General features: G+C 46.8%; 1 protein-coding gene across 1 annotated transcript in view; it reads right to left on the bottom strand.

The window, feature by feature from the left end:
• Nucleotides 1-27,239, bottom strand: part of LOC149432949 (tumor protein p73-like) — a 154,370-nt gene that overhangs the window by 56,613 nt on the left and 70,518 nt on the right. The window contains exon 3 of the mRNA XM_089664777.1: nucleotides 24,770-24,890. Coding sequence (XP_089520903.1) covers nucleotides 24,770-24,890 — 121 coding nt within the window. The remainder of the gene's footprint in view (nucleotides 1-24,769; nucleotides 24,891-27,239) is intronic.

Here is a 27,239-nt window from a genome sequence, read left to right as displayed (position 1 = left end):
AGCAACAGGTGTGAAAGAAGCAGAAAGGAGTGACGGTAAAGGAGCTCATGGGGTTTAGACATTTTTTTTCCAATGAAAAAAACATAAAAATACATTCTAAAGAAAAAAAAAAAATACATTAAACTTAAAAACAAATCTGTGTATACATTTCCTAAAAAAGAAATAAATTATATTTTATTGAAAAAAGAATGATATTTTATTAAAAATAAATGTCCTGTTAAAAAAAGTAATTAAATGTGTATATAAAAAATAAATAAATATATATATATATACACATATATATATATATAATATATATATATGTAGATATATATATATATCTACATATATATAAAAAATATATATATATAAATATAATATTAAAAAATAATTATGTATACAAAATAGAATTATATTTGATTAAAAATAAATGTGTCCTGTTAAAAAAGTAAGTAAATACAATATTTTTTTTTTATACACATTAAAAAATAATTATGTATACAAAATAGAATTAAATTTAAATAAATGTGTCCTGGTAAGCAGGGGCGGACTGACCATTTGGAAACTCGGGCACTGCCTGAGGGCCCGGGGTCAGCAGGGGGCCACATGAGATTCCCCTGGTACCTTTTCCATAGGCTTTTTTGAGTTTGGGCAAGGACACAGGGGCCCCATGATCCCCTATTGCCCGGGGGCCCCATGAGTTATCAGTTCGCCCCTGCTGGTAAGTAAATATGATATATATATATATATATTATACACATTAAAAAATAATTATGCATACAAAATAGAATTAAATTTAAAATAAATGTGTCCTGTTAAAAAAGTAAGTAAATGTGTATTAAAAAAAAAAGAAAAAATGTCTTATTAAAAAAGAATTATATTTTAGTAAGCATAAATGTGTCCTGTAACAAAAGTAAGTAAATGTGTATTAAAAAAAAAAAAAAGGAAAAATATCATATTGAAAAATAATTATGTATACATTAAAAAGTAATGCATTTCCAAAGGAAAATATGTAAAAAATCTATATTAAAAAAATATGAGAAATTTCTAAAAAAACAAAACAAAAAACAAATATATTATATTGTAAAGCGCTGAGCAAACTGTTGGCGCTATATAAATCCTGTATAATATAATAATAGTAAATATATATACACACACACACATATATATATATATATATATATATACACACACACACATACAAATATATATACATACATAAAATATTTTCTTTTCTTTTTTTTTATTTATGTTTTTAACATAACATAATAAAATTAAAGGTTTCATTTTGTATTTTATTTGTATAATTTTTTTTAAAGAAATGTGTATATATATATATATATATATATATATATATATATATATATATATATATATATACACACACACACATTTCTTTAAAAAAAATTTTATATATATATATATATATATATATATATATATATATATATAAAACTTATATTTTTATTATGTTGTCATGTTAAAAAAATAAATAAAAGAAAGAAAAATTTTTTTTTTAATTATATCATAAAAAAATAATTATGTACACATTACTTAAAAAAAAAAATAGAAACATATATAAAAACTACACATAAAAAAACCAAAAGTTTTAAAAAAAATTGCTCTTTTTTAATCCTTGTGATAATTCACATTACCTACCGTGTACGGCTGCATGGGGTCGCTTATATATAGCATTTTAGTCTATGTGGAAATTGAATACAAGAGGCAAAAGTCCCAGCACCGGAGTCATGGGGTCAGAAGCGTAGGTTTGGGTCGGAGCGGAAACGTACAAAGACAACCCAGGTAGAAGGCGCAGTGCATGGCTCTTGGAGGATGCTGTGGTACATGTAAGCAGTTTGTTTGAATTTTTCTTTTTTTTTTTTTTTTTTTCTCATCTCCCTGGGTTCTGTCAACTAGCTGCATCCAACAACAAACGTGGCCCCTCCCCTTTTCCCTTTCCTCATGACTATTCATTAAAGCACCAGGCAGGCCCAGGCTTGCCCAGTGTTGTATTGGACTGTACCAAGTATCCCACCGTGGGGGGGGGAGGGGGGGGAGACGGGGCTCCTTCTATTATTATTAAACCTTGCTGGTATTAATTCCGTAAAGCTGGATTCCAGCAACAAGCTACTCGGTAATAAACACCCGACTGCAACGGTGTCAGTGACCCCGAAGTAGAAGGAAGAGTGTTGGAATGGAGAGGCCATGGCAACCCGGTCCAGGTTCCTCAGTGCCATCGATTAGTCTCATGTGTAACTTTGTCGAGCAGTAAAACCTGCGGCTCATTCTCTGGTTAACCAATCTTACATTGTTGACATATTGCATTTGCTGAGGCATTAAGCTACTCTTGCGAGGTATTAAGACTCGAACAATGCCAATGCGTGTGTGTGTGCGTGTGTGTGTCCAGGCATATGTACAACCTCACCATTTTAAAGGCCAATGAAGATTTCTAGCTATCAAGTCATGGTCGGGTCTAGCCTATCTGGTCTGGGGGTGCAGTAAAAAAAAAAAAGTCCTTTACATTGAGTTCCCATCAGCTTGCCCCCTTACATCAGGTGTCCCCATGAGAGTGCCTTCATCAGAGTTCCCCCTTACACCAACTGTCCCCAGCAGAGTGCCCCCTTACATCAGGGTCCCCATCAGAGTGCCCCCTTACAGCAGGTGTCCCCATCAGAGTGTCCCCTTACATCATTTGTCCCCATGAGAGTACCTTAATCAGAGTTCCCCCTTACATCAACTGTCCCCAGCAGAGTGTCCTTTTACATCAGGGTCCCTATAAGAGTGCCCCCTTACATCAGAGATCCCCATCAGAGTGCCCCCTTACAACAGGTGTCCCCATCAGAGTGTCCGCTTACATCAGGTGTCCCCATCAGAGTGCCCCTTACATCAGGTGTCCCCATGAGAGTGCCTTCACCAGAGTTCCCCCTTACATCAGAGATTCCCATCAGAGTGCCCCCTTACATCAGGTGTACCCATGAGAGTACCTTCATCTGAGTTCCCCTTTACATAAACTGTCCCCAGCAGAGTGCCCCTTAACATCAAGGTCCCTATAAGAGTGCCCCCTTACTTCAGAGATCCCCATCAGAGTGCCCCCTTACATCAGGTGTCCCCTTACATCAGGTGTCCCCATGAGAGTGCCTTCATCAGAGTTCCCCCTTACACCAACTGTCCCCAGCAGAGTGCCCCCTTACATCAGGGTCCCCATCAGAGTGCCCCCTTACATCAGGTGTCCCCATCAGAGTGTCCCCTTACATCAAGTGTCCCCATGAGAGTACCTTAATCAGAGTTCCCCCTTACATCAACTGTCCCCAGCAGAGTGTCCTTTTACATCAGGGTCCCTATAAGAGTGCCCCCTTACATCAGAGATCCCCATCAGAGTGCCCCCTTACAACAGGTGTCCCCATCAGAGTGTCCGCTTACATCAGGTGTCCCCATCAGAGTGCCCCTTACATCAGGTGTCCCCATGAGAGTGCCTTCACCAGAGTTCCCCCTTACATCAGGTGTACCCATGAGAGTACCTTCATCTGAGTTCCCCTTTACATAAACTGTCCCCAGCAGAGTGCCCCTTAACATCAAGGTCCCTATAAGAGTGCCCCCTTACTTCAGAGATCCCCATCAGAGTGCCCCCTTACATCAGGTGTCCCCTTAAATCAGGTGTCCCCAGCAGAGTGTTCCCTTACATCAGGTGTCCCCATCAGAGTGGCCCCTTACATCAGCATCCCTATCAGAGTGGCCCCTTACATCAGGTGTGCCCATGAGAGTGCCTTCATCAGAGTTCCCCCTTACATCAACTGTCCCCAACAGAGTGCCCCCTTACACCAGGGTCCTTATCAGAGTGCCCCCTTACATCAGAGATTCCCAACAGTGTACTCCCTTACATCAGGTGTCCCCACCAGAGTGGCCCCATACATCAGGTGTCCCCATGAGAGTGCCTTCATCAGAGTTCCCCCTTACATCAACTGTTCCCAACAGAGTGCCCCCTTACACCAGGGTCCTTATCAGAGTGCCCCCTTACATCAGAGATTCCCAACAGTGTACCCCCTTACATCAGGTGTCCCCATCAGAGTGCCCCATACATCAGGTGTCCCCATCAGAATGCTCCCCTTCCTTGGATTGTACCCATCTGTGATCCTCTTACATCAACGGTCTGCATCAGACTGGCTCACGGATTAGTGGATGCATTTTTAAAGACCTGGGGGGGGGGGCACAGCAAAAATTTAGGTGGGCACAGCCAACCCCAGAACCCCCCTAGATCCGGCCCTGTTTCAAGTACACAATAAAATCGCCAAGTCGGATAGTTTTCTTTAGAAAGCAGCATCAGCCTGAGAAGAAAAGCCTTTCCCTTGCCATTATGCTGAAGAGAAGGACCATTGCTGCCTGTGTAGAAGCAGTGGTCTCTCTGCAGAGGTCTGATACGCCTCCTGCTGAGTCAGAGCTGGAGTTATCCAATCAGCTGGAAGCATGATGTGTGAGGGTTGCGGAGCTATAGGTTTGACTCCGGTTGGGGTGTATCTCACAGTGAGCTCTAAGTCAGCATACAGTATATGCAGGGACCCAATGAACCTGTGCAGAGCAAAGCAACAGGTCCACTTGACTGCCACGCCCCACCCTCCCATCAATATGTGACACCCTCCTCGCATAGGATCCTAGATACATTTAGTTTTCGGCTCCGTCTGTAATCAAGGATTCAGTGATCACTGTCCTGATCTGCTCAGGGTTTCACAGGCTGAGAGCTTGATTGCTTCCCCCGTCTCTGGAAGAAGGGATACAAATAACCAGCCTGAATATTTATCATGCTCCAGCCAATCCCTGGAGAGGAGTGTCCGGAAGGGGGCTGGAAAGGTGATAAACGGTCTGAAGCACCGGAGAGCTGGTTTCATGAGCCTGAAGGCCAACCCGTGGACTGTGCAGTTGTTCTAGAGCAGGGGTGGGCAACTGCGGCCCTCCAGCTGTCATGGAACTAAATGTCCCATGAGGCATTGAAAAGCTGAGTTACATCATGACTCGCAGAGGCATGATGGGACTTGTAGTTGCACAACAGCTGGAGGGCCACAGTTTGCCCACCCCTGTTCTAGAGCAAAGGTATCAAACTGGCAGCCCTCCAGCTGTTGCCAAACTACAAGTCCCATGAGGCATTGCAAGATTGACAATTACAAGCATGACTCTCAAAGGCAGATGCATGATGGGACTTGTAGTTCCACAACAGCTGGAGGGCCACAGTTTGCCCACCCCTGTTCTAGAGCAAAGGTATCAAACTGGCAGCCCTCCAGCTGTTGCCAAACTACAAGTCCCATGACGCATTGCAAGTTTGTCAGTTACAAGCATGACTCTCAAAGGCAGATCCATGATGGAACTTGTAGTTTCGCAACAGCTGGTGTCAGAGCTCTGTCCACAGCAGAGGTACTCGGAGACCTGGCAATCCTGCCAGTACCTTGCATGGCCGCAGAAATGCACGATGGCAAAAATCTAGCCAGAACACGCATGCGCACTGGTGCATAGTTATGCACGCATTAGCCCAGTTTGGCGCCAGATGGCCTTTATAAGGAAGCCCATGACTCCCTCAAATTGCTGGTTGATCTCTGGTTCCCCTGTACCTCTATCTGTGTTCCCTTGCTACTGCGATCTCCTGTTACTGATTTGGCTTGTTTCTGGACCTGTCTTCTCTGTCTGACTCCTGACCTGACCTCGGCTTGGCTAACGGATATTTTCACCTGCTCCTCTGTGTATGACCCCGGCTATCCTATTGACTACGTCTGCTCCAATCTCCACCTGGCATCTGACCTTGGCTTTGAACCGACTACTCTGTGGTCCTCTTGATCCCTGAAGGCCTGCATACCTCTCACAGGTGCCATCTGTCTGCAGACACCATTCCAGTGCATCAGCTGTGCCTCTGGGTGTACCTCTGACAAGCACTCCTACAGGCGACTCGTGCTACTTTGGGCCTGACTCCTTCTGTCCCAAATCCAGGGGAGTCTGGAACTTAGCCGCAAGGGAAGCCCTCTCTCCATTGGCCTCTAACACCAGGTACGGGATAGCTGGAGGGCCACCAGTTTGACACTTCTGTTCTAGACGCTTCAGCAGAGTCAGGGCTGAGGGCCTGGATGGATCTTCCTAGAAACTGACCTTGCCACAAGGGTTCTGGTCTGGAGAAGGACTGCCTTGGCTTGTTCCTGGGCCTGTCTTCTCTGCCTGACTCCTTATCTGACCCTGTCTTGGCTAACGGATATTCTCACCCACTCTTCTGTGTATGACCCCGGCTATCCTATTGACTACGTCTGCTCCAATCTCCACCTGGCCTCTGACCTTGGCGTTGAACCGACTACTCTGTGGTCCTCTGCTTCCCTGAAGGCCTGCATACCTCTCACGGGCGCCACCTGTCTGCAGACACCATTCCAGTGCATCAGCTGTGCCCCTGGGTGTACCTCTAACAAGCACTCCTATAGGCAACCCGTGCTACTTTGGGCCTGACTCTTTCTGTCCCATATCCAGGGGAGTCTGGAACTTAGCGGCAAGGGAAGCCCTTTCTCTATTGGCCTCAAACACCAGGTACGTGATAGCTGGAGGGCCACCAGTTTGACACTCCTGTTCTAGAGGCTTCAGCAGAGTCAGGGCTGAGGGCCTGGATGGATTTCCTAGAAGCTGACCTCGCCACAAGGGTTCTGGTCTGGAGAAGGACTGCCGTACTCACTGGACCGTGTCTGGAGGAAGCTGCAAAGTGAAAGCTGTCCTAGGGACTTGTGATTAAAGACCCTAAACTGAGCCACGTGGCTGTGCAGTGTTCTGGAAATCACACTGGCTACCAGTAGTGGTGCATTGACGCAAGATCGCCAGATGCCACCTCGTGGTCTTCAGCAGCGAGGTCTTAAATTGTCCAATACTCACCAATACTTGAGGAGAAGACTGTCCTCCAATTGCGAAGTGCTAATCGTGTTGAAGTATCCTTCACCCAACCGCTCCCCTGTTTAAAGCAATAAATCTTAAAAATGCCATCAAGTACCAGGGGTGTCAAACCTAATTTCATTGAGGGCCATATCAGCATTATGGTTGCCCTCAAAGGGAAATTACCACTTAAAGTAGCTCAGTGCTCAATAGCAAAAAAATGGGGCCACCTGTCTGCAGACACCATTCCAATGCATCAGCTGTGCCCCTGGGTGTACCTCTGACAAACACTCCTACAGGCGACCCGTGCTACTTTGGGCCTGACTCCTTCTGTCCCATATCCAGGGGAGTCTGGAACTTAGCCGCAAGGGAAGCCCTCTCTCCATTGGCCTCTAACACCTGGTATGTGATAGCTGGAGGGCCACCAGTTTGACAACCCTGTTCTAGAGGCTTCAGCAGAGTCAGGGCTGAGGGCCTGGATGGATCTTCCTAGAAGCTGACATTGCCACAATGGTTCTGGTCTGGAGAAGGACTGCCGTACTCACTGGACCGTGTCTGGAGGAAGCTGCAAAGTGAAAACTGTCCTAGGGACTTGTGAGTAAAGACCCTAAACTGAGCCACGTGGCTGTGCAGTGTTCTGGAAATTGCACTGGCTACCAGTAGTGGTGCATTGACGCAAGATCGCCAGATGCCACCTCGTGGTCCTCAGCAGTGAGGTCTTAAACTGTCCAATACTCACCAATACTTGAGGAGAAGACTGTCCTTCAATTGCGAAGTGCTAATCGTGTTGAAGTATCCTTCACCCAACCTCTCTCCTGTTTAAAGCAAAAAATCTTAAAAATGCCATCAAGTACCTGGGGTGTCAAACCTAATTTCATTGAGGGCCTCATCACCATTATGGTTGCCCTCAAAGGGAAATTACAACTTAAAGTAGCTCAGTGCTCAATAGCAAACAAAATGGCCTCGTCATAAAGGGGGTAAAACCTTCCGGAGCTCAAGTGGATATTTATATCATTTGTTTTGCGTGAAGAATCTGAACTCCTTTATTACATCAGCCTTTTTGAGTCTGACACTCCATATTGCAGTCTGTGTCCCCACTGGGGAGCAGGGGCGTATTTACCACAAGGCAAAAAAAGGCATTTGCCTAGAGCGGCATTTTTTAGGGGGGCAGCATCGCCCCTCCCTGGAAGAAGGGGCAGAAGAGGGGACACAAGCGGCTTGGGTACCAGATTGGATCTGAGAGAGGCTGCGGGCTGCTTGACTCTCGTTCCTGGGGATGTCCAGAGCTGTGAAGGGGAGTGTCTTTCTCTCTCTCGCTGGGATGGGAGTGGCCGGCGTATGGGGGCGATGGTAGTGGCTCTCTGGATGAAGGGGGGCAGGGGTGTTGTTGGTCAATGTCAGGCTCTCTACGAGGGGGGGTGAATTTTGTGTTGCCTAGGGCAGAACAAAACCTAAATACGCTACTGCTGGGGAGAGTCAATCTTTCTATTTGTCCATGTGGACATTGTCACTGAGACAAAAGTTGTCACCAGAACAAGATTTGCCCTCCATTCCTGTACCGGATTTAACTGTTTAATGAGAGATTACCCTTTACTTTGGAGAGAATTTCTTTCACTTCCTGTTGTGTCTGTAGGACAGAGAGTTCAGAGAATCATTCCACTGGGACATACATTATATTGCCAAAAGTATTGGTCGGCCGGCCTTTCCACGCTCATGGACTTCCAGTCTTAGTCCGTAGGGTTCAATATTGAGTTGGCCCCGCTCTTTGCAGCTATAACAGCTTCAACTCTTCTGGGAAGGCCGTCCACAAGGTTTAGGAGGGTGTCTATGGGAAGGTTGGACCATTCTTCCAGAAGCACATTTGTCAGGTCAGGCACTGATGTCGGGGGAGGAGGCCTGGCTCACTGTCTCCGCTCTAATTCATCCCAAAGGTGTTCTATGGGGTTGAGGTCAGGACTCTGTGCAGGACAGTCAAGTTCCTCCACCCCAAACTGGCTCCTCCATGTCTTTATGGACCTTGCTTTGTGCACTGGTGGGCAGTCATGTTGGAACAGGAAGGGGCCATCCCCAAACTCTTCCCACAAAGTTGGGAGCATGAAATTGTCCAAATTGTCTTGGTATGCTGACGCCTTAAGAGTTCCCTTCACTGGAACTAGGGGGCCAAGCCCAACCCCTGAAAAACAACCCCACACCATAATCCCCCCTCCACCAAACTTTACACTTGGCATAATGCAGTCAGGTAAGTACCGTTCTCCTGACAACCACCAAACCCAGACACGTCCATTGGATTGCCAGGGAAGCGTGATTGGTCCCTCCAGAGAACACGCCTCCACTGTTTTAGAGTCTAGTGGCGGCGTGCTTTACACCACGGCATCTGACGCTTTGGTAATGGAAGACTTGGATGCAGCTGCTCGGCCATGGAAACCCATTCCATGAAGCTCTCTACACACTGTTGTTGGGCTCATCTGAAGGCCACACCAAGTTTGGAGGTCTTTAGCTATTGACTCTGCAGACAGTTGGCGACTTCTGCGCACTGTGCGCTTCAGCATGTGCTGACCCCGCTCTGTCATGCGACGTGGCCTACCACTTGGTGGCTGAGTTGCTGTTGTTCCCAGTTGCTTCCACTTTGTTATAATCCCACTAACAGTTGAGCGTGGAATATTTAGTAGCCAGGAAATGTCACGGATGGACTTATTGCCCAGGTGGCCACCTATCACGGGACCACGCTTGGAGTCACTGAGCTCCTGAGAGCGACCCAGTCTTTCACCAATGTTTGTAGAAGCCGTCTGCATGCCTAGGGGCTTGATTGTATACACCTGTGTCCATGGAGGGGATTGGACCACCGGAATCACATGATATGGAGGGGATTGGAACACCTGAATCACATGATTGGGAGGGGATTGGAACACCTGAATCACATGATTGGGAGGGCGGGGACAATACTTTTGGCAATATAGTGTAGATAACAGAAAAAAAATCTCCCCTTCTCTATCCACAATTAAAAAGGAAACAAAAAAATTATATATATATATATATTTTTTTTTTTTTAAAGCTGAAACAGGAACTCCACTTTTATTGAGAAGCAAGCACTCCCCCTCGAAGTGATCTATGCACATCGCAGGGATTTGGACACACTTTGTAGCAGATTCCTGCCTTTTGCTGCCTCTGTTGGGGTCCTGTTCTGACTGATTCTGAATGGGAGGGTCCGGCTCATTATAATCACCTGGGACACTCTCAGTGTTCTGATGAGAAAAGCTGCAGGGTCTGCATCCCTTTAGAATGATTTAAGCCTTGGGGAGTATTTCACCCAAACTGATATTTTTATTGCAGGGGGCGACTAATATCTGACTTGTATCTTAGTGCAGACTTCTGGGAAAATCAGTGAGCCAATCACACGAGCAGGAAATGACATTTCTGGGGGGCGTTCCTTACCCAAGTGACGTTCAGAACTCAGCCAGGTTGCCATACTGAATTCAATTTTACAGAAAGTTACGACGCGGCAGATTTTAACAGAAAGGTCATTTTTTAATAACATTCGATTGCAACGTTGCTTGTGCAGCAATTGTATACGCTGTAATATTTTGTTAAATTTTTTTCCATGAAGGTGGAGTTACCCTTTATGTTTTCTGATGATATCTTGACTCCCCTGGCTCAGGCTAATGAAATTTTAAAGCGGAACTAAACCCATCGATTTAACGGTTTCAAGAGACAGTTACATTGCCGGTATGCCGCAAATGCTGTCACAGTTGCTTGGGTTCTCAACTAAACTATCAAGCCATCAAATGACTAGTGTCATTTGCAGCACCATGGCAACTGCAGATCGAACAGAGGCTAAGATAGCAGCTTTCTTGGCTGAAAGAGATAAAAGTGTTTTTAGTTCCGCTTTTATGTAAATCCTTCATTTTCATTACATAACTTACTTTATACCAAGTGATATCACCGGGTCTCTGTGCTTCTCCATGTAATGCAGGCAGATCATGGTTGGTGACACAGCACCTTGCCTCAGTGCTCCTCAAGAGCCTGCAGCCCTGAAGCAAGTAGTAGGCTGGCTTTTGGGAGGAGTTATGCAAATATCAAAACTCCTTGATGGGTGGGTGTCAGTCTGGAGGACTCCGCATTCCTAGACATGCTTCATATGCATCTAGGTCTCCAAACTGTGGCCCTTCGCTTGCCTTTATCCAGCCCACTGACACCAACAATGAGCACTATACCTCCCGCTGACACTATTCCTTCCACTGATACTCTTCCTTCCACTGACACCAATGATGGGGCACCATTCCTCCCACTGACACCAATGATGGGGCACCATTCCTCCCACTGACACCAATGATGGGGCACCATTCCTCCCACTGATACCAATGATGGGGCACTATTCCTCCCACTGACACCAATGATGGGGCACTATTCCTCCCACTGACACCAATGATGGGGCACTATTCCTCCCACTGATACCAATGATGGGGCACTATTCCTCCCACTGACACCAATGATGGGGCACTATTCCTCCCACTGACACCATTATGGGGCACTATTCCTCCCATTGACACCAATGATGGGGAATAGTGCCCCATCATTGGTATCAGTGGAGGGAATAGTGCCCCATCATTGGTATCAGAGGGAGGAATAGTGCCCCATCATTGGTGTCAGTGGGAGGAATAGTGCCCCATCATTGGTATCAGTGGGAGGAATAGTGCCCCATCATTGGTGTCAGTGGGAGGAATAGTGCCCCATCATTGGTGTCAGTGGGAGGAATAGAGCCCCATCATTGGTGTCAGTGGGAGGAATAGTGCCCCATCATTGGTGTCAGTGGGAGGAATAGTACCCCATCATTGGTGTCAATGGAAGGAATAGTGCCCCATCATTGGTGTCAGTGGTAGGAATAGTGCCCCATCATTGATATCAGTGGGAGGAATAGTGCCCCATCATTGATATCAGTGGAAGGAATAGTGCCCCATCATTGGTGTCAGTGGGAGGAATAGTGCCCCATCATTGGTGTCAGTGGGAGGAATAGTGCCCCATCATTGGTGTCAGTGGGAGGAATAGTGCCCCATCATTGGTATCAGTGGGATGAATAGTGCCCCATCATTGGTGTCAGTGGGAGGAATACTGCCCCATCATTGGTGTCAGTGGGAGGAATAGTGCCCTATCATTGGTATCAGTGAGAGGAATAGTGCCCCATCATTGGTATCAGTGAGAGGAATAATGCCCCATCATTGGTGTCAGTGGGAGGAATAGAGCCCCATCATTGGTGTCAGTGGGAGGAATAGTGCCCCATCATTGGTGTCAGTGGGAGGAATAGAGCCCCATCATTGGTGTCAATGGGAGGAATAGTGCCCCATCATTGGTGTCAGTGAGAGGAATAGTGCCCCATCATTGGTGTCAGTGGGAGGAATAGTGCCCCATCATTGGTGTCTGTGGAGGAATAGTGCCCCATCATTGGTGTCAGTGGGAGGAATAGTGCTCCATCATTGGTGTCAGTGAGAAGGAATAGTGCCCCATCATTGGTGTCAGTGGGAGGAATAGTGCCCCATCATTGGTATCAGTGGGAGGAATAGTGCCCCATCATTGGTGTCAGTGGGAGGAATAGTGCCCCATCATTGGTATCAGTGGGAGGAATAGTGCCCCATCATTGGTATCAGTGAGAAGGAATAGTGCCCCATCATTGGTATCAGTGGGAGGAATAGTGCCCCATCATTGGTGTCAGTGGGAGGAATAGTGCCCCATCATTGGTATCAGTGGGAGGAATAGTGCCCCATCATTGGTATCAGTGGGAGGAATAGTGCCCCATCATTGGTATCAGTGAGAAGGAATAGTGCCCCATCATTGGTGTCAGTGGGGGGAATAGTGCCCCATCATTGGTATCAGTGAGAAGGAATAGTGCCCCATCATTGGTGTCAGTGGGAGGAATAGTGTCCCATCATTGGTATCAGTGGGAGGAATAGTGCCCCATCATTGGTGTCAGTGGGAGGAATAGTGTCCCATCATTGGTATCAGTGGGAGGAATAGTGCCCCATCATTGGTATCAGAGGAAGGAATAGTGCCCCATCATTGGTATCAGTGGGAGGAATAGTGCCCCATCATTGGTGTCAGTGGGAGGAATAGTGCCCCATCATTGGTGTCAGTGGGAGGAATAGTGCCCCATCATTGGTATCAGTGGGAGGAATAGTGCCCCATCATTGGTGTCAGTGGGAGGAATAGTGCCCCATCATTGGTATCAGAGGAAGGAATAGTGCCCCATCATTGGTGTCAGTGGGAGGAATAGTGCCCCATCATTGGTATCAGTGGGAGGAATAGTGCCCCATCATTGGTATCAGTGGGAGGAATAGTGCCCCATCATTGGTGTCAGTGGGAGGAATAGTGCCCCATCATTGGTATCAGTGAGAAGGAATAGTGCCCCATCAATGGTTTCAGTGGGAGGAATAGTGTCTCTGACTTACTGCAGCTTCTAATGCACATTGTGAGAAGCTCACAGTGTGCGGTGAAATCAGAGTAGGCTGTTTCAGTCCAGGAGAAGAGCCGGTACAACTGACCAAGACTAAAGGGAAAGCCGGAGGGAGGATTTAGCTATAATATCCGAGTTCCGGAATATTTTTAGCACACTGCAGGTTATACGATGAATAAATGACGGTCACAATCCAGCGCTGGATGAGAAGGCGGTTTCATTACGGTGACTTTTATCCGGGAAGTCGTAATACTTCAGTGCGGAGATCCTTCTCGGCGGTGCCGGCAGACCCCCAGCAATCACGGCTCTGTTATGGTGTCACGGTGTGAATGCTACAGCTGAGGGAGTCATCAAGCTGCAATCAAAGGCTTGGCTTGCCCTGTAATTAGTATTCCACCCTCCACCTGATCCTTCTGCCGTACGTCCTCCAGCAGAGACAACAAAGTCAGGAAAGAGTTGGGAAGCCAAGCCGTGAGCGGGGCGGCTATAGTTACAGAGAGGAGGAGGGGGGCGCACCGATCGGGGCTCAATATTCCATACAGCATTGCTAAGGGCAAGAATAAAAACCAATAGTGAAGGATTCGATCAGAACTGGACGATGATGTGGATCCTCATACATTTAACATCGCATGAGATTGATCCAGGGAAAATCCGATTGCCTCTCGGGGGATCAGGAAGGAATTTTTTTCCCAGCAGGAGCAAATTGGATCGTGCTTTGCTGGGGTTTTTGCCTTTCTCTGGATCAACTGTGGGTGTGGTTATAACTTTTTTTTTTTTCTATGGTTGAACTGGATGGACTTTTGTCTTTTTTCAGCCAGACTAACTATGCCATACTTACCTGCTCTGTGTAATGGTTTTACACAGAGCAGCCCTGATCCTCCTGCTCTGGGGTCCCCCAGTGGCGTTTCTGGCTCTTCCGCCAGACTTATGCAGGCCATAGGCAGGTCGAAAAACCAGCCATTTTTTTAACAGAAAAAAACAAAAAATCGGTTGTTCGATCGGCCGACGTTACCACCAATGGTAAAAAATCGGCCGATTTTTGTCCCGTCTACGGCCGGCGTTTAACCCCATAATTACTTCTGTCCTTTGCAGAGAGCTCCACTATTATATTTTACATGAAAAAGTCTTCGGTTGCAACAATGTATACATTTGTAACCAAAAATTATAATTTTTAAACATTTTTTTTTTACATTTTTATTTTATTTTTTTATAATATTTTTTTTTTTTACATACTGTCACCCTAGCAGTGCAGGGTCACCATGGTGACACTGTACTATTTGTGGGGGGTGATGAAGATTTTTTTTCTTTTACGCTGCTTGCTTTTACACCCATAAAGGCTGTAAAAGCAATCATTTCTCCTCTCTGGCTGCACTCTTGCAGCCATTGAGAAATACTGTGTGAGCTGTGATTGGTCACAGCTTGTCACATGGTACAAGGCTGTTGTGAATGGCCCTGTACCATGTGATCTCTGTGATCATTCATAGATTTCACACATAGTAAGCAATGATGTCAGAAGTGACATCTTGCTTACTACTCTGCATGTGATCACTGATTGGCCAATCAGTGATCACATGATGGGACCTCACACAGAGGTCCCGTACGACGATCGGTGTTCCACTGTGTCCGGTGGACACAGCGGGCACCGGATTGCGGTGCTGCGTGCTCCCAGGGAGCACGCACAAGCAGGGGGCGGGGAGGCTGTTTATAAACGTCCACCCAACCCTGCACTGCCACCGACCAGCCATTTATATACAACGGCAGGACGGGAGGTGGTTAAAAACGCTTCTAAACGCAAACACTCATAAACGTGGTATGCAAACGCGGCTAAACAGACGTTTCTTAACCTACATTTTCTAGCAGTCAGTTTCCATCGTTCAGAAGTGTCCCGTGTACATGGAGCCTAACTATGAAATACACCAAATAGTTGTATAGTTACAAATTTGGGTTGGGTTTGGGGAAGAAAAATATGAGATTGTGTAGAAAGTGGTGAAACCAGCACAGTGGATAAATGGTTAGCATGTCTGCCTGGCAGTACTGGGGTCATTGGTTCAATTCCCAACCATGGCACCTCCTGCCTGGAGTTTGCATGTTCTCCCTGTGCCTGCGTGGGTTTCCTCCGGGTACTTCGGTTTCCTCCCACATGCTAAAGACATGCTGGTAGGTGAATTGGCTCCTGTCTAAATTGTCCCTAGTATGTGTATGTATGAATGTGAGTTAGGGACCTTAGATTGTATGCCCCTTGTGGGTTAGGGACCTTAGATTGTACGCCCCTTGTGGGTTAGGGACTGATGTGAATGTACAATATATATGTAAAGCGCTGCATAAATTGACGGCGCTATAGAAGTACCTGAAATAAATAAATAATAGAACTCTTCTCAAGTTTATTATTAATAATCATCCTTGATAAAGTCAGAGTGGACGAAACGTGTAGGGGTGGGGCCTAATGCTGGGAACGAGTAAGAGCATTAATTTTTCCCTGAGCTTAGTAAACGCCGCGCTGATTTTCATCATCCAGTCACGTGCAAGCACAAGTACTGTTTTTTTTTATTTTCCTTGCACTTGATTGGATGAAGTACCTGTAATAAATAACAGTAAATCAATAAGCCTGCCGGCTCGCTGTTGGTTGCAGCGGAATGTCAGTTTCCCACAAATGATTGCAGCTCTGTAATAAAATAAAAAATAAATCAAAAACAGCTGGTGTCACCGGTCAGAAAAACAGAAGAACGACCGGCTGCTGTGAGTTAGGTCACGGCAATCCGACTCTGAAATTATGCGACTTCCAGTGAAGTCGCAGGATTTCAAAGTCGGATGTCATTCTGACTTGAGGTGTCACTTGCAAGACGCAGATGTCTATGAAAGTCGCACCTGACGTAGCGCATGCACTGCTTTGGAAATCGGGAATCGCACCGTTAGGACCGCTTTAATTGCGGACAATAGGGTGCAACTTGACATCCGAGTTCCATAGTTCCATAGTTAGTCTGGCTTAGTTAGTCCATCCAGTTCAACAACTCGCATGGCATGGCAAGTCGTGACCGGGCACTTAGTGCACTTTGCAGTAAGTGGTTCTCCCTGTGCCTGCGTGGGTTTCCTCCGAGCATTCCGGTTTCCTCCCACACTCCAAAGACATGCTGGCAGGTGAGTTGGATCCTGTCTAAACTGGCCACTCCAGTCCGCAATGTTTGCAGACTGGAGTGGCCATATCACAAGGCACCAAAAATCTTGCCCCCCCCCCCCAGCATTTCTGTCACATGATGCCCCACTTCACCCAGAAAATTGCTGCCATTACAAATGTTTCGGCATTCTCGTGTTTATTTCTTTGGTTTGGATCGGTATGACACCAAAAAAAAGAGAAGAAACAGAAAGCCAAACTGACGCATTCCACACAAAACCCCAAAAGTGTACTGGACAAAATTATCGGCACCCTCAATTTAATATCTGGTAGCTCTGAAAAGCAGTGGGCGGGGACAGGGCTGCTGTTAGGAACCATGGGGCCCAATACAACCAACCTGACAGCCCCCCCCCCCCCAAAAAAAAAAGTTTACTATGCTTCAGTTATGAATGAACACAGCGAGTGATCGGTACTGATCACTCATTGTGTTCATTTGGGAAAGGAAGGGGCTGGTAAATGGGACATACTTACTGGACCCTTCCCCCACTCTCCATCCTGAAGGATCCTTATGTGTGCTTGCAGCTGATGGTGGGAGGGAGAGGAGGGAAGCCAGCAGCACTGCGGGGGTGGGAGCACACAGGGGGGGCCTGGGCAACAGGGAGAAACATATGGTGCAGAGGGAGGGTGATGGGTGTGGCGGGGGGGGACAATTACTAGAACCGATCCCCTGTATGGCTCTTTCTGCAGCAGCTGAAAGCCAGCGGGAGGAGATGAGAAGAAGCCGGCTTTCAGCTGCTGCAGAGAGAGCCATACAGGGGATCGGTTCCAGTATTTGCACCCCCGCCGTGCCAATCACCCTCCCTGCCCACTTCCAATTCACCCAGCAGCCTGGGCCCCCCTGCTGGTCTGGGCCCCGTACAGTAGGACTGGTGCTACCCCCTTATCCACGGCCCTGGGCGGAGAGCTCACAATACATCATCGAGAAGAGCTGATTGGAGGAAATGAACACCCCCCTCCTTCACACAGGAACCGAGATGAGGCCGACAATCACAGATTGTGCCCTCCCCTGTCACCATTCTTCTCTTGGTGTCAGGAAAATACATCAGAAGTGAAACCAGAGGAACAAGGCATCAGACAGAAATGACACTCAGTACTCTGCACTGAAACAAGCACACACTATAGAGGGATATGCTTTGCTCCTATTTCATGTCTGAGGTTTACCACCTTAAGTAGCAATGGATCTCTCTATTAAATCTGGCTCTTGACCCATAAGGAGCTGTTAAAGATCAGAACTGAAACCGGTCTGATTGTTAACACCCCACACAGCTGCCAATTGGGTTCTAGCCCAGCTTGCAAGCCTATCGATATATGGAGGAAAATTCCAGATGGCAGAATCTGATAGATCCACTTTATTAATTAAAAACAGGTCCCAGACAGTGGGGGAGGGGGCAACTTTAGGCGGCCATGTTCTGCGTGTTAGCTCACAGAGGTTATGGGTAAGCGCTAATGCGTCAAACATGTCCACCTAACCAGGGGAGGACTAACCATTTGGAAACTCGGCACTGCCCGAGGGCCCGGGGTAAGCTGGGGGCCCCATGAGATGCCCCTGGTACCTTTTTCATAGGCTTTTTTGAGTTTGGGCAAGGACACAGGGGCCCCATGATCCCCTATTGCCCAGGGGCCCCATGAGTTGTCAGTCTGCCCCTGCACCTAGCCTTGCCCCCCCCCCCAATATCCCCCCACTGTCTGGGACCTGTTTGTAACCCCTTGACTACCGGGCACTTTTACCCCCTTCCGGCCCAGGACAATTTTCATCTTTCAGTGCTGTCGCATTTTGAATGACAATTGCGCTGTCATGCAACACTGTACCCACATGACATTTTTACCATTTTTTTCACACAAATAGAGCTTTCTTTTGGCGGTATTTAATTACCCGGGGGGGGGGGGGATTTTTTGCACTATAAACAAAAAAAGAGCAAAAACTTGGGAAAGTTTTCTTTGTTTCTATTATAATATTTTGCAAACAGGTAATTTTTCTCCTTCACTGATGTGCGTTGATGAAGCTGCATTGATAGGCAGCACTGATGGGCACTGATGAAGTGACATGGATAGGCAGCATTGGTGGGCACTGATAGGCTGCACCAATGAGGTGGCACTGATGCTGCTGCACTGATATGCAGCAATGATGGGCACTGATAGGTGGCACTGATAGGCGACACTCATGGGCACTGATGAGGTGGCATGGATAGGCTGCACTGATGGGCGACACTGACTGGCGGCACTGCTGGGCACAGACTGGTGGCACTAATGGGAGCAACTGCTAGTCCACAGAAATACATGGGTGTCCGTTATTCATCCGTAAACGGACAAATGAAAAAAACAGACATACAGAACGCTCGTGTGAAAGGACCCTTAGGCCTCGTTCACACAGAGCATACTACAGCATACACCCATGTGAGGGCCATGTTTACCTGCACAGGTATTCCATTCATCCCTGTGCAGGCAGTCCTGTTGATATCTATTGGGACGCAGAGGCTGCATGGATGCAGTCAAGCTCCCAATTTGACATCCATGCGGGTGTGGTGCCCAGGCATGAATGCAGACAGGACCAAGCACCTGAATGGATGTCTGTGACAGGAGTCACATTGGGTGGGGGGCCCATGGAACCCAGCTCACTTTGGAGAGGTGGGGAGACCCCTGTCTCAGCTCCCCATATCCCTATTATGTGTAAGTCACCCTGTACCTGTTAGTGGTACAGGGTGATCTGTCCTAATATTGTGTAGACATGTCTAGGAGATAGGTGGGGTGGGGGTTGTGGATTGTTTGGTGTTGTGTGGCTGCATCCCATTGTTCTATTGTGTGTCTGGTTTGGGAGCAAACTATTATGGGATGAATGTGTTTATGTGCATTAGCTTAGTAGGGGGGGAGGGTGTCTCCAGCAGCCCTCCCTCCTGATGGGACTGTCTGCTGGTGTTAAGTTTGATTACCTGTGTGTCTCATTACTAAATCTAGATTGCCCCGCCCTGTGTCATTATGCAGGGAGGGGGGACTGTCCCCTGAGTGTATATATCTTGTATCTGTGTTACATAAACCAGTCTACCTTCTGGTTTACTTAAAATCTGGTGTCGCCTGGATCTTGGGGTAGCAATAGCCAGATTCACTGGTCTCGTGTTCCAGAGACTAAGAAGCAGCTTCTTGATGGAGATACCCAGTCATGGATGTTTGGCAGGGGCGGACTGACCATTTGAGCACTTGGGCACTGCCCGAGGGCCCGTGCTCAGTAGGGGGCCCCATCAGATGCCCCTGGTACCTTTCATTAGCTTTTTCATAAGCTTTTTTGGGTTTGGACGACGACACAGGGGCCCCATGATCCCCTATTGCCCGGGTGGCCCATGAGTTGTCAGTCCGCCCCTGGTGTCTGGGGTCCATTACAATCATAAACTGGAAGCAGCGGCTGTCTGCCTGCAGCTGCTGCATCCCAATAGATACCAATGGGACTGCCTGCACAGGAATGCATGGAACACCTGTGCACCCCCACGCCGGTAAACACGGCCCTTGCATGGGTGTTCGCTGTAGTATGCGTGTGTGAACGAGGTCTTAGATACACTTTCAGTTTTTTCTATTGAGCACACTGGCACTGCATAAATGAAAAAAAAAGCGTTACATAGTCAAGTAAGATATTAAAAATTATTTAGGCTTCCCATAAAACTCAAGCCCTGACATTAACCCCGAGATTAACTCCTGCCAGAGACAAAATGACCTCACAAGGAAAGCATGGGCATATCTCAATTTTGGAAAGTGATGCACGCGGAATTATTTAAATAAAACACAAAAAAATGCAGAGAACATGTTTGCTTTGAACATCCAACATGTCCATACTGAGTCAAATCTCAACTCGAGTTTTTGTTTTTTTGCCGGAGTTCTCAGGTAGACTTGTGTGCCAACTCTGCGTGTTCAAGCAGAAACTTTTCTCAAGTATCTCAGAATTACTTTGCTACCCGGTGGGAGTTTGTGCCAGGTTCATGCTTGGACAAGGTCCTGCCTCGGTGTTTATTGCCTTTTGTAGGCCTTAGAGCACACACGACGCCTACATGTCCCGAAGAAAGTCTTTTTCTGTGGAATGGGACTCTGTCTGAGCAGCCATGTAAGTTCTGGAGCACATACCTGTCGAAGGCTGGAGGAAACCATAACATAAAGTGGACCATTGTCTTAGAAACAAGTCTTTGGTGTCCTACTCCTCCACGTAGCGTAGTGAAAATAAAAACCTACTTCAACATCACTAATGTCGGACTTATTTCTGACGTTAGCTGTTGATGTTGATGTTGACTGCACCCCACATCCGCTCCGTGCCGGTCCCCGCCATCCCCATCCACACAGCCGGTAATCACATGGACTATATTCTAGTCACGGCACCCACGGGCAAGTGGACAGAGGCCGCTCCTTCCCACGCTCGGATCCCACCAATCAGCGGGCGGTGTGTGGCGGTTTCTAGGCAGATTATGCTAATCCAGCCCAGGCCACCATCTCTGCAGCTACCATTCCCCTAAGGTGGATATCTCCCCCAATCTTTGATGCTTCTGATCTGGTGGTCTGATACTTACGTGGAGCTGTCCCTGTGATATCCTTGGTTTGATGGTCTGATGACAACGTGGAGCTGTCCCTGTGATATCCTTGGTTTGATGGTCTGATGACAACGTGGAGCTGTCCCTGTGATATCCTTGGTTTGAGGGTCTGATGACAACGTGGAGCTGTCCCTGTGATATCCTTGGTTTGAGGGTCTGATGACAACGTGGAGCTGTCCCTGTGATATCCTTGGTTTGATGGTCTGATGACAACGTGGAGCTGTCCCTGTGATATCCTTGGTTTGATGGTCTGATGACAACGTGGAGCTGTCCCTGTGATATCCTTGGTTTGAGGGTCTGATGACAACGTGGAGCTGTCCCTGTGATATCCTTGGTTTGATGGTCTGATGACAACGTGGAGCTGTCCCTGTGATATCCTTGGTTTGATGGTCTGATGACAACGTGGAGCTGTCCCTGTGATATCCTTGGTTTGATGGTCTGATGACAACGTGGAGCTGTCCTTGTGATACCCCTGGTTTGATGGTCTGATGACAATGTGGAGCTGTCCCTGGGAACAGAGTGTGCCCTTTGAGAGTGGTGTTACCCTGTGTGCCTTGAGTGTGCCTGATGACCCTGCAGTCCTAGCCCAGACCCTGATGACCACTGTTGGATGTTCACACACACGCGCATTTTTTGTGCGCTTCTGGTGAGTGAATTCATATTACTGGCCATCACCATATAGGATCACCAGCACGAAGCACGGATCACCTAATTTTCTGGACTTGATTTGCATTGTATATGACGTACTACAGTCACTTTCTCTATTGATTTCATACACTTTTAAGACGTCATTAAGAGACGATTTATCACGTTATCACTTTATAAGCGCTCACTGTGTATCATTTATAATTTTAATATTACTATTTTTAGCGCTGCATTTATATTTTATTGGATCAATAAACGTATTCCGTAGAATTCAAAATGGTCCTAATGCCACTTCGTTGGTGGTGGTTCTCTTAAAGGGTTCGCTCACCTTCACCAATAAAACAGCCTATGCAGATAAGGGGTGCCTGTAGATAAAAACAAATTGCGAAGCTTTGACTAAAGTCGAATAATGCCCTTGCCAAGTCTTTGGTGTCCTACTCCTCCACGTAGCACTTTCAGCACACAAAACAAGTGAAAATAAAAACCTACTTCAACATCACTAAAGTCAGACTTATTTCTGATGTTAGCTGGATCAATAAACGTATTCCGTAGAATTCAAAATGGTCCTAATGCCACTTCGTTGGTGGTGGTTCTCTTAAAGGGTTCGCTCACCTTCACCAATAAAACAGCCTATACAGATAAGGGGTGCCTGTAGATAAAAACAAACTGCGAAGCTTTGACTAAAGTCGAATAATGCCCTTGCCAAGTCTTTGGTGTCCTACTCCTCCACGTAGCACTTTCAGCACAGAAAACAAGGGAAAATAAAAACCTACTTCAACATCCCTAATGTTGGACCCAGAGCTGGACTGACAACTCATGGGGCCCCCAGGCAATAAGCGATCATGGGGCCCCTGTGTCCTTGCCCACACTCAAAGCATACCCAAAAAAGCCTATAAAAAAGGTACCAGGGGCATTTCATGAGGCCCCTTACTAACCTCGGGCCCTCGGGCAGTGCCCGAGTGCTCGAATGGTCAGTCCGCCCCTGGTTGGACCTATTCCTGATGTTAGCTGGATCATTAAACATATTCGGGAGAATTCAAAATGGCCCTAATGCCACTTCGTTGGTGGTAGCTCTCTTAAAGGGTTCGCTCACCTTCACTAATAAAACAGCCTATGCAGATAAGGGGTGCCTGTAGATAAAAACAAACTGCGCAGCTGTGACTAAAGTCGAATAATGCCCTTGCCAAGTCTTTGGTGTCCTACTCCTCCATGTAGCACTTTCAGCACAGAAAACATGAGAAAATAAAAACCTACTTCAACATCCCTAATGTTGGACCCAGGGGCGGACTGACAACTCATGGGCCCCCCAGGTAATAAGGGATCATGGGGCCCCTGTGTCCTTGCCCACACTCAAAGCACACCCAAAAAGGCCTATAAATAGGTACCAGGGGCATTTCATGAGGCCCCTTACTAACCTCGGGCCCTCGGGCAGTGCCCGAGTGCTCGAATGGTCAGTCCGCCCCTGGTTGGACCTATTCCTGATGTTAGCTGGATCATTAAACATATTCGGGAGAATTCAAAATGGCCCTAATGCCACTTTGTTGGTGGTAGCTCTCTTAAAGGGTTCGCTCACCTTCACTAATAAAACAGCCTATGCAGATAAGGGGTGGCTGTAGATAAAAACAAACTGCGCAGCTGTGACTAAAGTTGAATAATGCCCTTGCCAAGTCTTTGGTGTCCTACTCCTCCACATAGCGCTTGCAGCTGATAACACAGGTGAAAATAAAAACCTACTTCAACATCCCTAATGTTGGACCTACTCCTGATATGAGCTGGATCGTTAAACGTATTTGGGAGAATTGACAATGGTCCTAATGCCACTTCGTTGGTGGTAGTTCTCTTGAAGGGTTCGCTCACCTTCACCAAAAAACTGCCTATGCAGATAAGGGGTGCCTGTAGATAAAAACAACCTGCGAAGCTTTGACTAAAGTCGAATAATGCCCTTGCCAAGTCTTTGGTGTCTTACTCCTCCACGTAGCGCTTTCAGCACAGAAAACATGGGAAAATAAAAACCTACTTCAACATCCCTAATGTTGGACCTATTCCTGATGTTAGCAGGATCGTCAAACGCATTCCGAAGAATTCAAAATGGCCCTAATGCCACTTCGTTGGTGGTAGCTCTCTTAAAGGGTTTGCTCACCTTCACCAATACAACTGCCTATGCAGATAAGGGGTGCCTGTAGATAAAAACAAACTCCGCAGCTTTGACTAAAGTCGAATAATGCCCTTGCCATAGGTGTAGGCCATTTATGTACCTCCTGAAGCCTGAGTGGAATACTCCCAGGACATTGCTAGGGGAGGCTTAGTCATTACTGCTCACCTCCACCATCTCAGCAGTGAGCTTTCAAATGCTGAGCTCAGAGCTACCGCATCAGAGCAGAAAAAGAGCATGTGAGGGGCTTTGAATCTGAGAAAGAGCTTACTCCTGTGATGGTTGAGGTAAACAGTAATGACCAGGCAACATCTGGGGAGTATTCCGGTCAATATGCACCCACACTGCAAGGGTTACCAGCTAGGGGAAAGGAGAAGAACTTTAGCTTACCCGATACTCTGCTCCCCGGAAGAGGGCACTCCCCTATTCTCCAGTAATGGAACACAGGGCTGTGGACCCTCGTTGTCAGGAGCTTAGACTAAGGCTGGCCATAAACTATACAATTTTCTTACAAGTTTCTGTCCAAATTCTGCCCAATTTCCTTTAGATTTACCTTCAACTATGAAGTGTAAGGGCCGGCCTAATTGGATATAATTGAAAGTGTTGCTTAGGTTTGACCTCATATTATATGGTTTTTGGTAAATCTAAAGCAAAATTCTCAAGAAAATTGTATAATGTATGGCGAGCCTAATAGAGCAGGGAGAGAAGACGCTGAGGGGACCGGTCCAGCAGTGCAGAGGATTGGGTAAGTAGATCTTCTTTTCTATGTCCTCTACACCTAAACAGGTTTTAGCCTAATATCCAAGACCTAACCTTACCATAAATGACACTTAATTGAATTTCACCTGAATTCCCATTTTGATCTGTTTAAACAAATCTGCACCATTGCCTTGCAAAATGCAATCACTGTTCATTGTGTATGGGGGTCACATCACACTCACCATGATCGACTGGTTCATGTTCCTCATCTGGTATACGTCCATGTTAACTTCTGTCCGATTGGTGACCTCTGTATTGGGGTGGCTGGACTGAGGCAGGTCAAAATAGTTGCTGTCTGGTTCCCTGAAAGCAGAACAAGACAAGGTGTGATATTCTATATATCCTATGGAATCTACATTGAATTTTTTTTCCAACAAACTAAAGTGTAGCTATAACCCAACCCAAAATGTTTTTATAATTTTGTATAGTGTAGGAAATGATGACAATTCCTGTCTGGGTGAGGTTGCCCCTCATTTTCTGGCCAGGGGACAATCTTTTTTTTTCCTAGACAGGAACATACTTGCCAACATTATGGTCCCAGATCCCAGGACACTGTTAGCCCTGCCCATGGTCCCCATTTTCCTTGCCCACGTTATAGGTGGGCACAGCCAAATCCCACCCACTTTACAGATTGGTCCTACCCAAACCCTATGTCTAAATAGATGGGGACCACCCATACTCCCAGTTTACAGGTCAGTCCCACCCAGACCCTACCTCTAAATAGACGGATGACCACCCATACTCCCACTTTACAGGTTGGTCCCACCCAGACCCTACCTCTATATAGATGAAGTCCGTCCATACTCCTACTCTACAGGTTGGTCTCACCCAGACCCTACCTCGAAATAGATAAGGACCGCCCATATTCCCACTTTACAGGTTGGTCCCACCCAGACCCTACTTCTATATAGTTGGTGGACCATCCATACTCCCACTTTACAGGTTGGTCCCACCCACACTCTACCTCTAAATAGATGGGGTCTGCCGATACTACCATTTTACAGGTTGGTCCCACCCTGACCCTACCTCTAAATAGATGGGGATTGCCCATACTCCCACTTTACAGGTTTGTCCCACCCAGACCCTACCTCTATATAGATGAAGTCTGCCCATACTCCTACTCTACAGGTTTGTCCCACCTTGACCCTACCTCTAAATAGATGGATGAACACCCATGCTCCCACTTTACAGGTTGGTCCCACCCAGACCCTACCTCTATATAGATGGAGACCACCCATACTCCCACTTTACAGGTTGGTCCTACCCTAACCCTACCTCTAAATACATGGATGACCACCCATACTCCCACTTTACAGGTTGGTCCCACCCAGACCCTACCTCTATATAGATGAAGACCACCCATACTCTCACTTTACAGGTTGGACCCACCCAGACCCTACCTCTAAATAGAAGGGGTCAGCTGATACTATCATTTTACAGCTTGGTCCCACCTAGACTCTACCTCTAAATAGATGGGGACTGCCCAGACCCCACCTCTAAACATGCAGGGGATGCCCATCTGCGCAGACCAATCCCTGCAATGAATGCCTTTTTGAGTTACTTTGTATGTGCAGTAACTCAAAGAAGGTAACGCTGTGATCCCTGAAGATGGCCTAGGACACAGCATCGGCAGGACAGAGGACCAAGATGTAGATCCTTGAAAATCCTGGTCAGTTGCATTCTATGCAACAAATGAATGAAACTCCAACAGCGACACAGACATTTTTTTTTTTTCGTTTTAAGTAGAAGGGAGGAACCCTGTCACATTTTTATCATTGTATGTTTCCCTGTTGCAGAATTTTTCACTTCTTGTCTGGGAAAATGTCCCCAAAACAGGAAGTGATGGGAAGTCCCTCTAATGAAGCCCCTGATAGCAGTAACAACCTGACAAAGGTTTTAATCCTTTCCTATTCTATCCAAAACTAACAAAAAAAAAAGTTTTCTCTATACATTTCACCATAATTCATGTTTTCCCTCAATCAGTGCTGGGACAAGGTCCCCTTTATTATGTGTATGCTTAGGGGATGCTACCTCCTGCAGTCATCAGCTTGTCAAAATGCCTTATATCAGAATAAGCTGCGCCCAGGGCAGCTGCCCCTCCTGCCCACCTCTTGCCATCAATACAGTGTAGTATGTGAGCTGCACAGTACTGATTGCTTAGGCAGGGCCTTGTAAGTGCTTAAAAGAAAAGGACTTGAATTTTAGACAGCAGACTCCTTTTTCTTGACATGACCGACCCTTTTAGGAATAAAACCTAGAATTGAACACCTTGCTTTGGGAAACAGACCCAATAACGGCCACATAATGACACAGTGAACATTGCCTGGCTGTGTCTGCTTTGGACCCTTTTGAAAGTACTCTGCTCCTCGCAAGACCTCCTGCTCTCTAGCTCCCTTGTCTCCTCCTCCCATGCTCGTCTCCAGGACTTTTCCAGAGCTTCCCTCATCCTCTGGAACTCTCTACCTAAATTTATCAGACTATCGCCTACTCTGCTCACTTTTAGGCGATCTCTGAAAACCTATCTCTTCAGGGAAGCTTATCCTGCCCTCAGCTAATAATGGAATCTTCTACTCTTCCTACCAGTCCATCCCCCACAGTTACTACCTTTTGTACCACCAGCCCCTCCCTCTTAGATTGTAAGCTCCCAGGATC

The sequence above is a fragment of the Staurois parvus genome, unplaced genomic scaffold (genome assembly GCF_062004578.1).
Source record: "Staurois parvus isolate SC_StPar_1 unplaced genomic scaffold, SC_StPar_1.0 ptg002035l, whole genome shotgun sequence".
Classification (NCBI taxonomy): Eukaryota; Metazoa; Chordata; class Amphibia; order Anura; family Ranidae; genus Staurois; species Staurois parvus.
The sequence above is the reverse complement of the archived record's forward strand: the minus strand, read 5'-3'. Positions and strand labels throughout refer to the sequence as shown.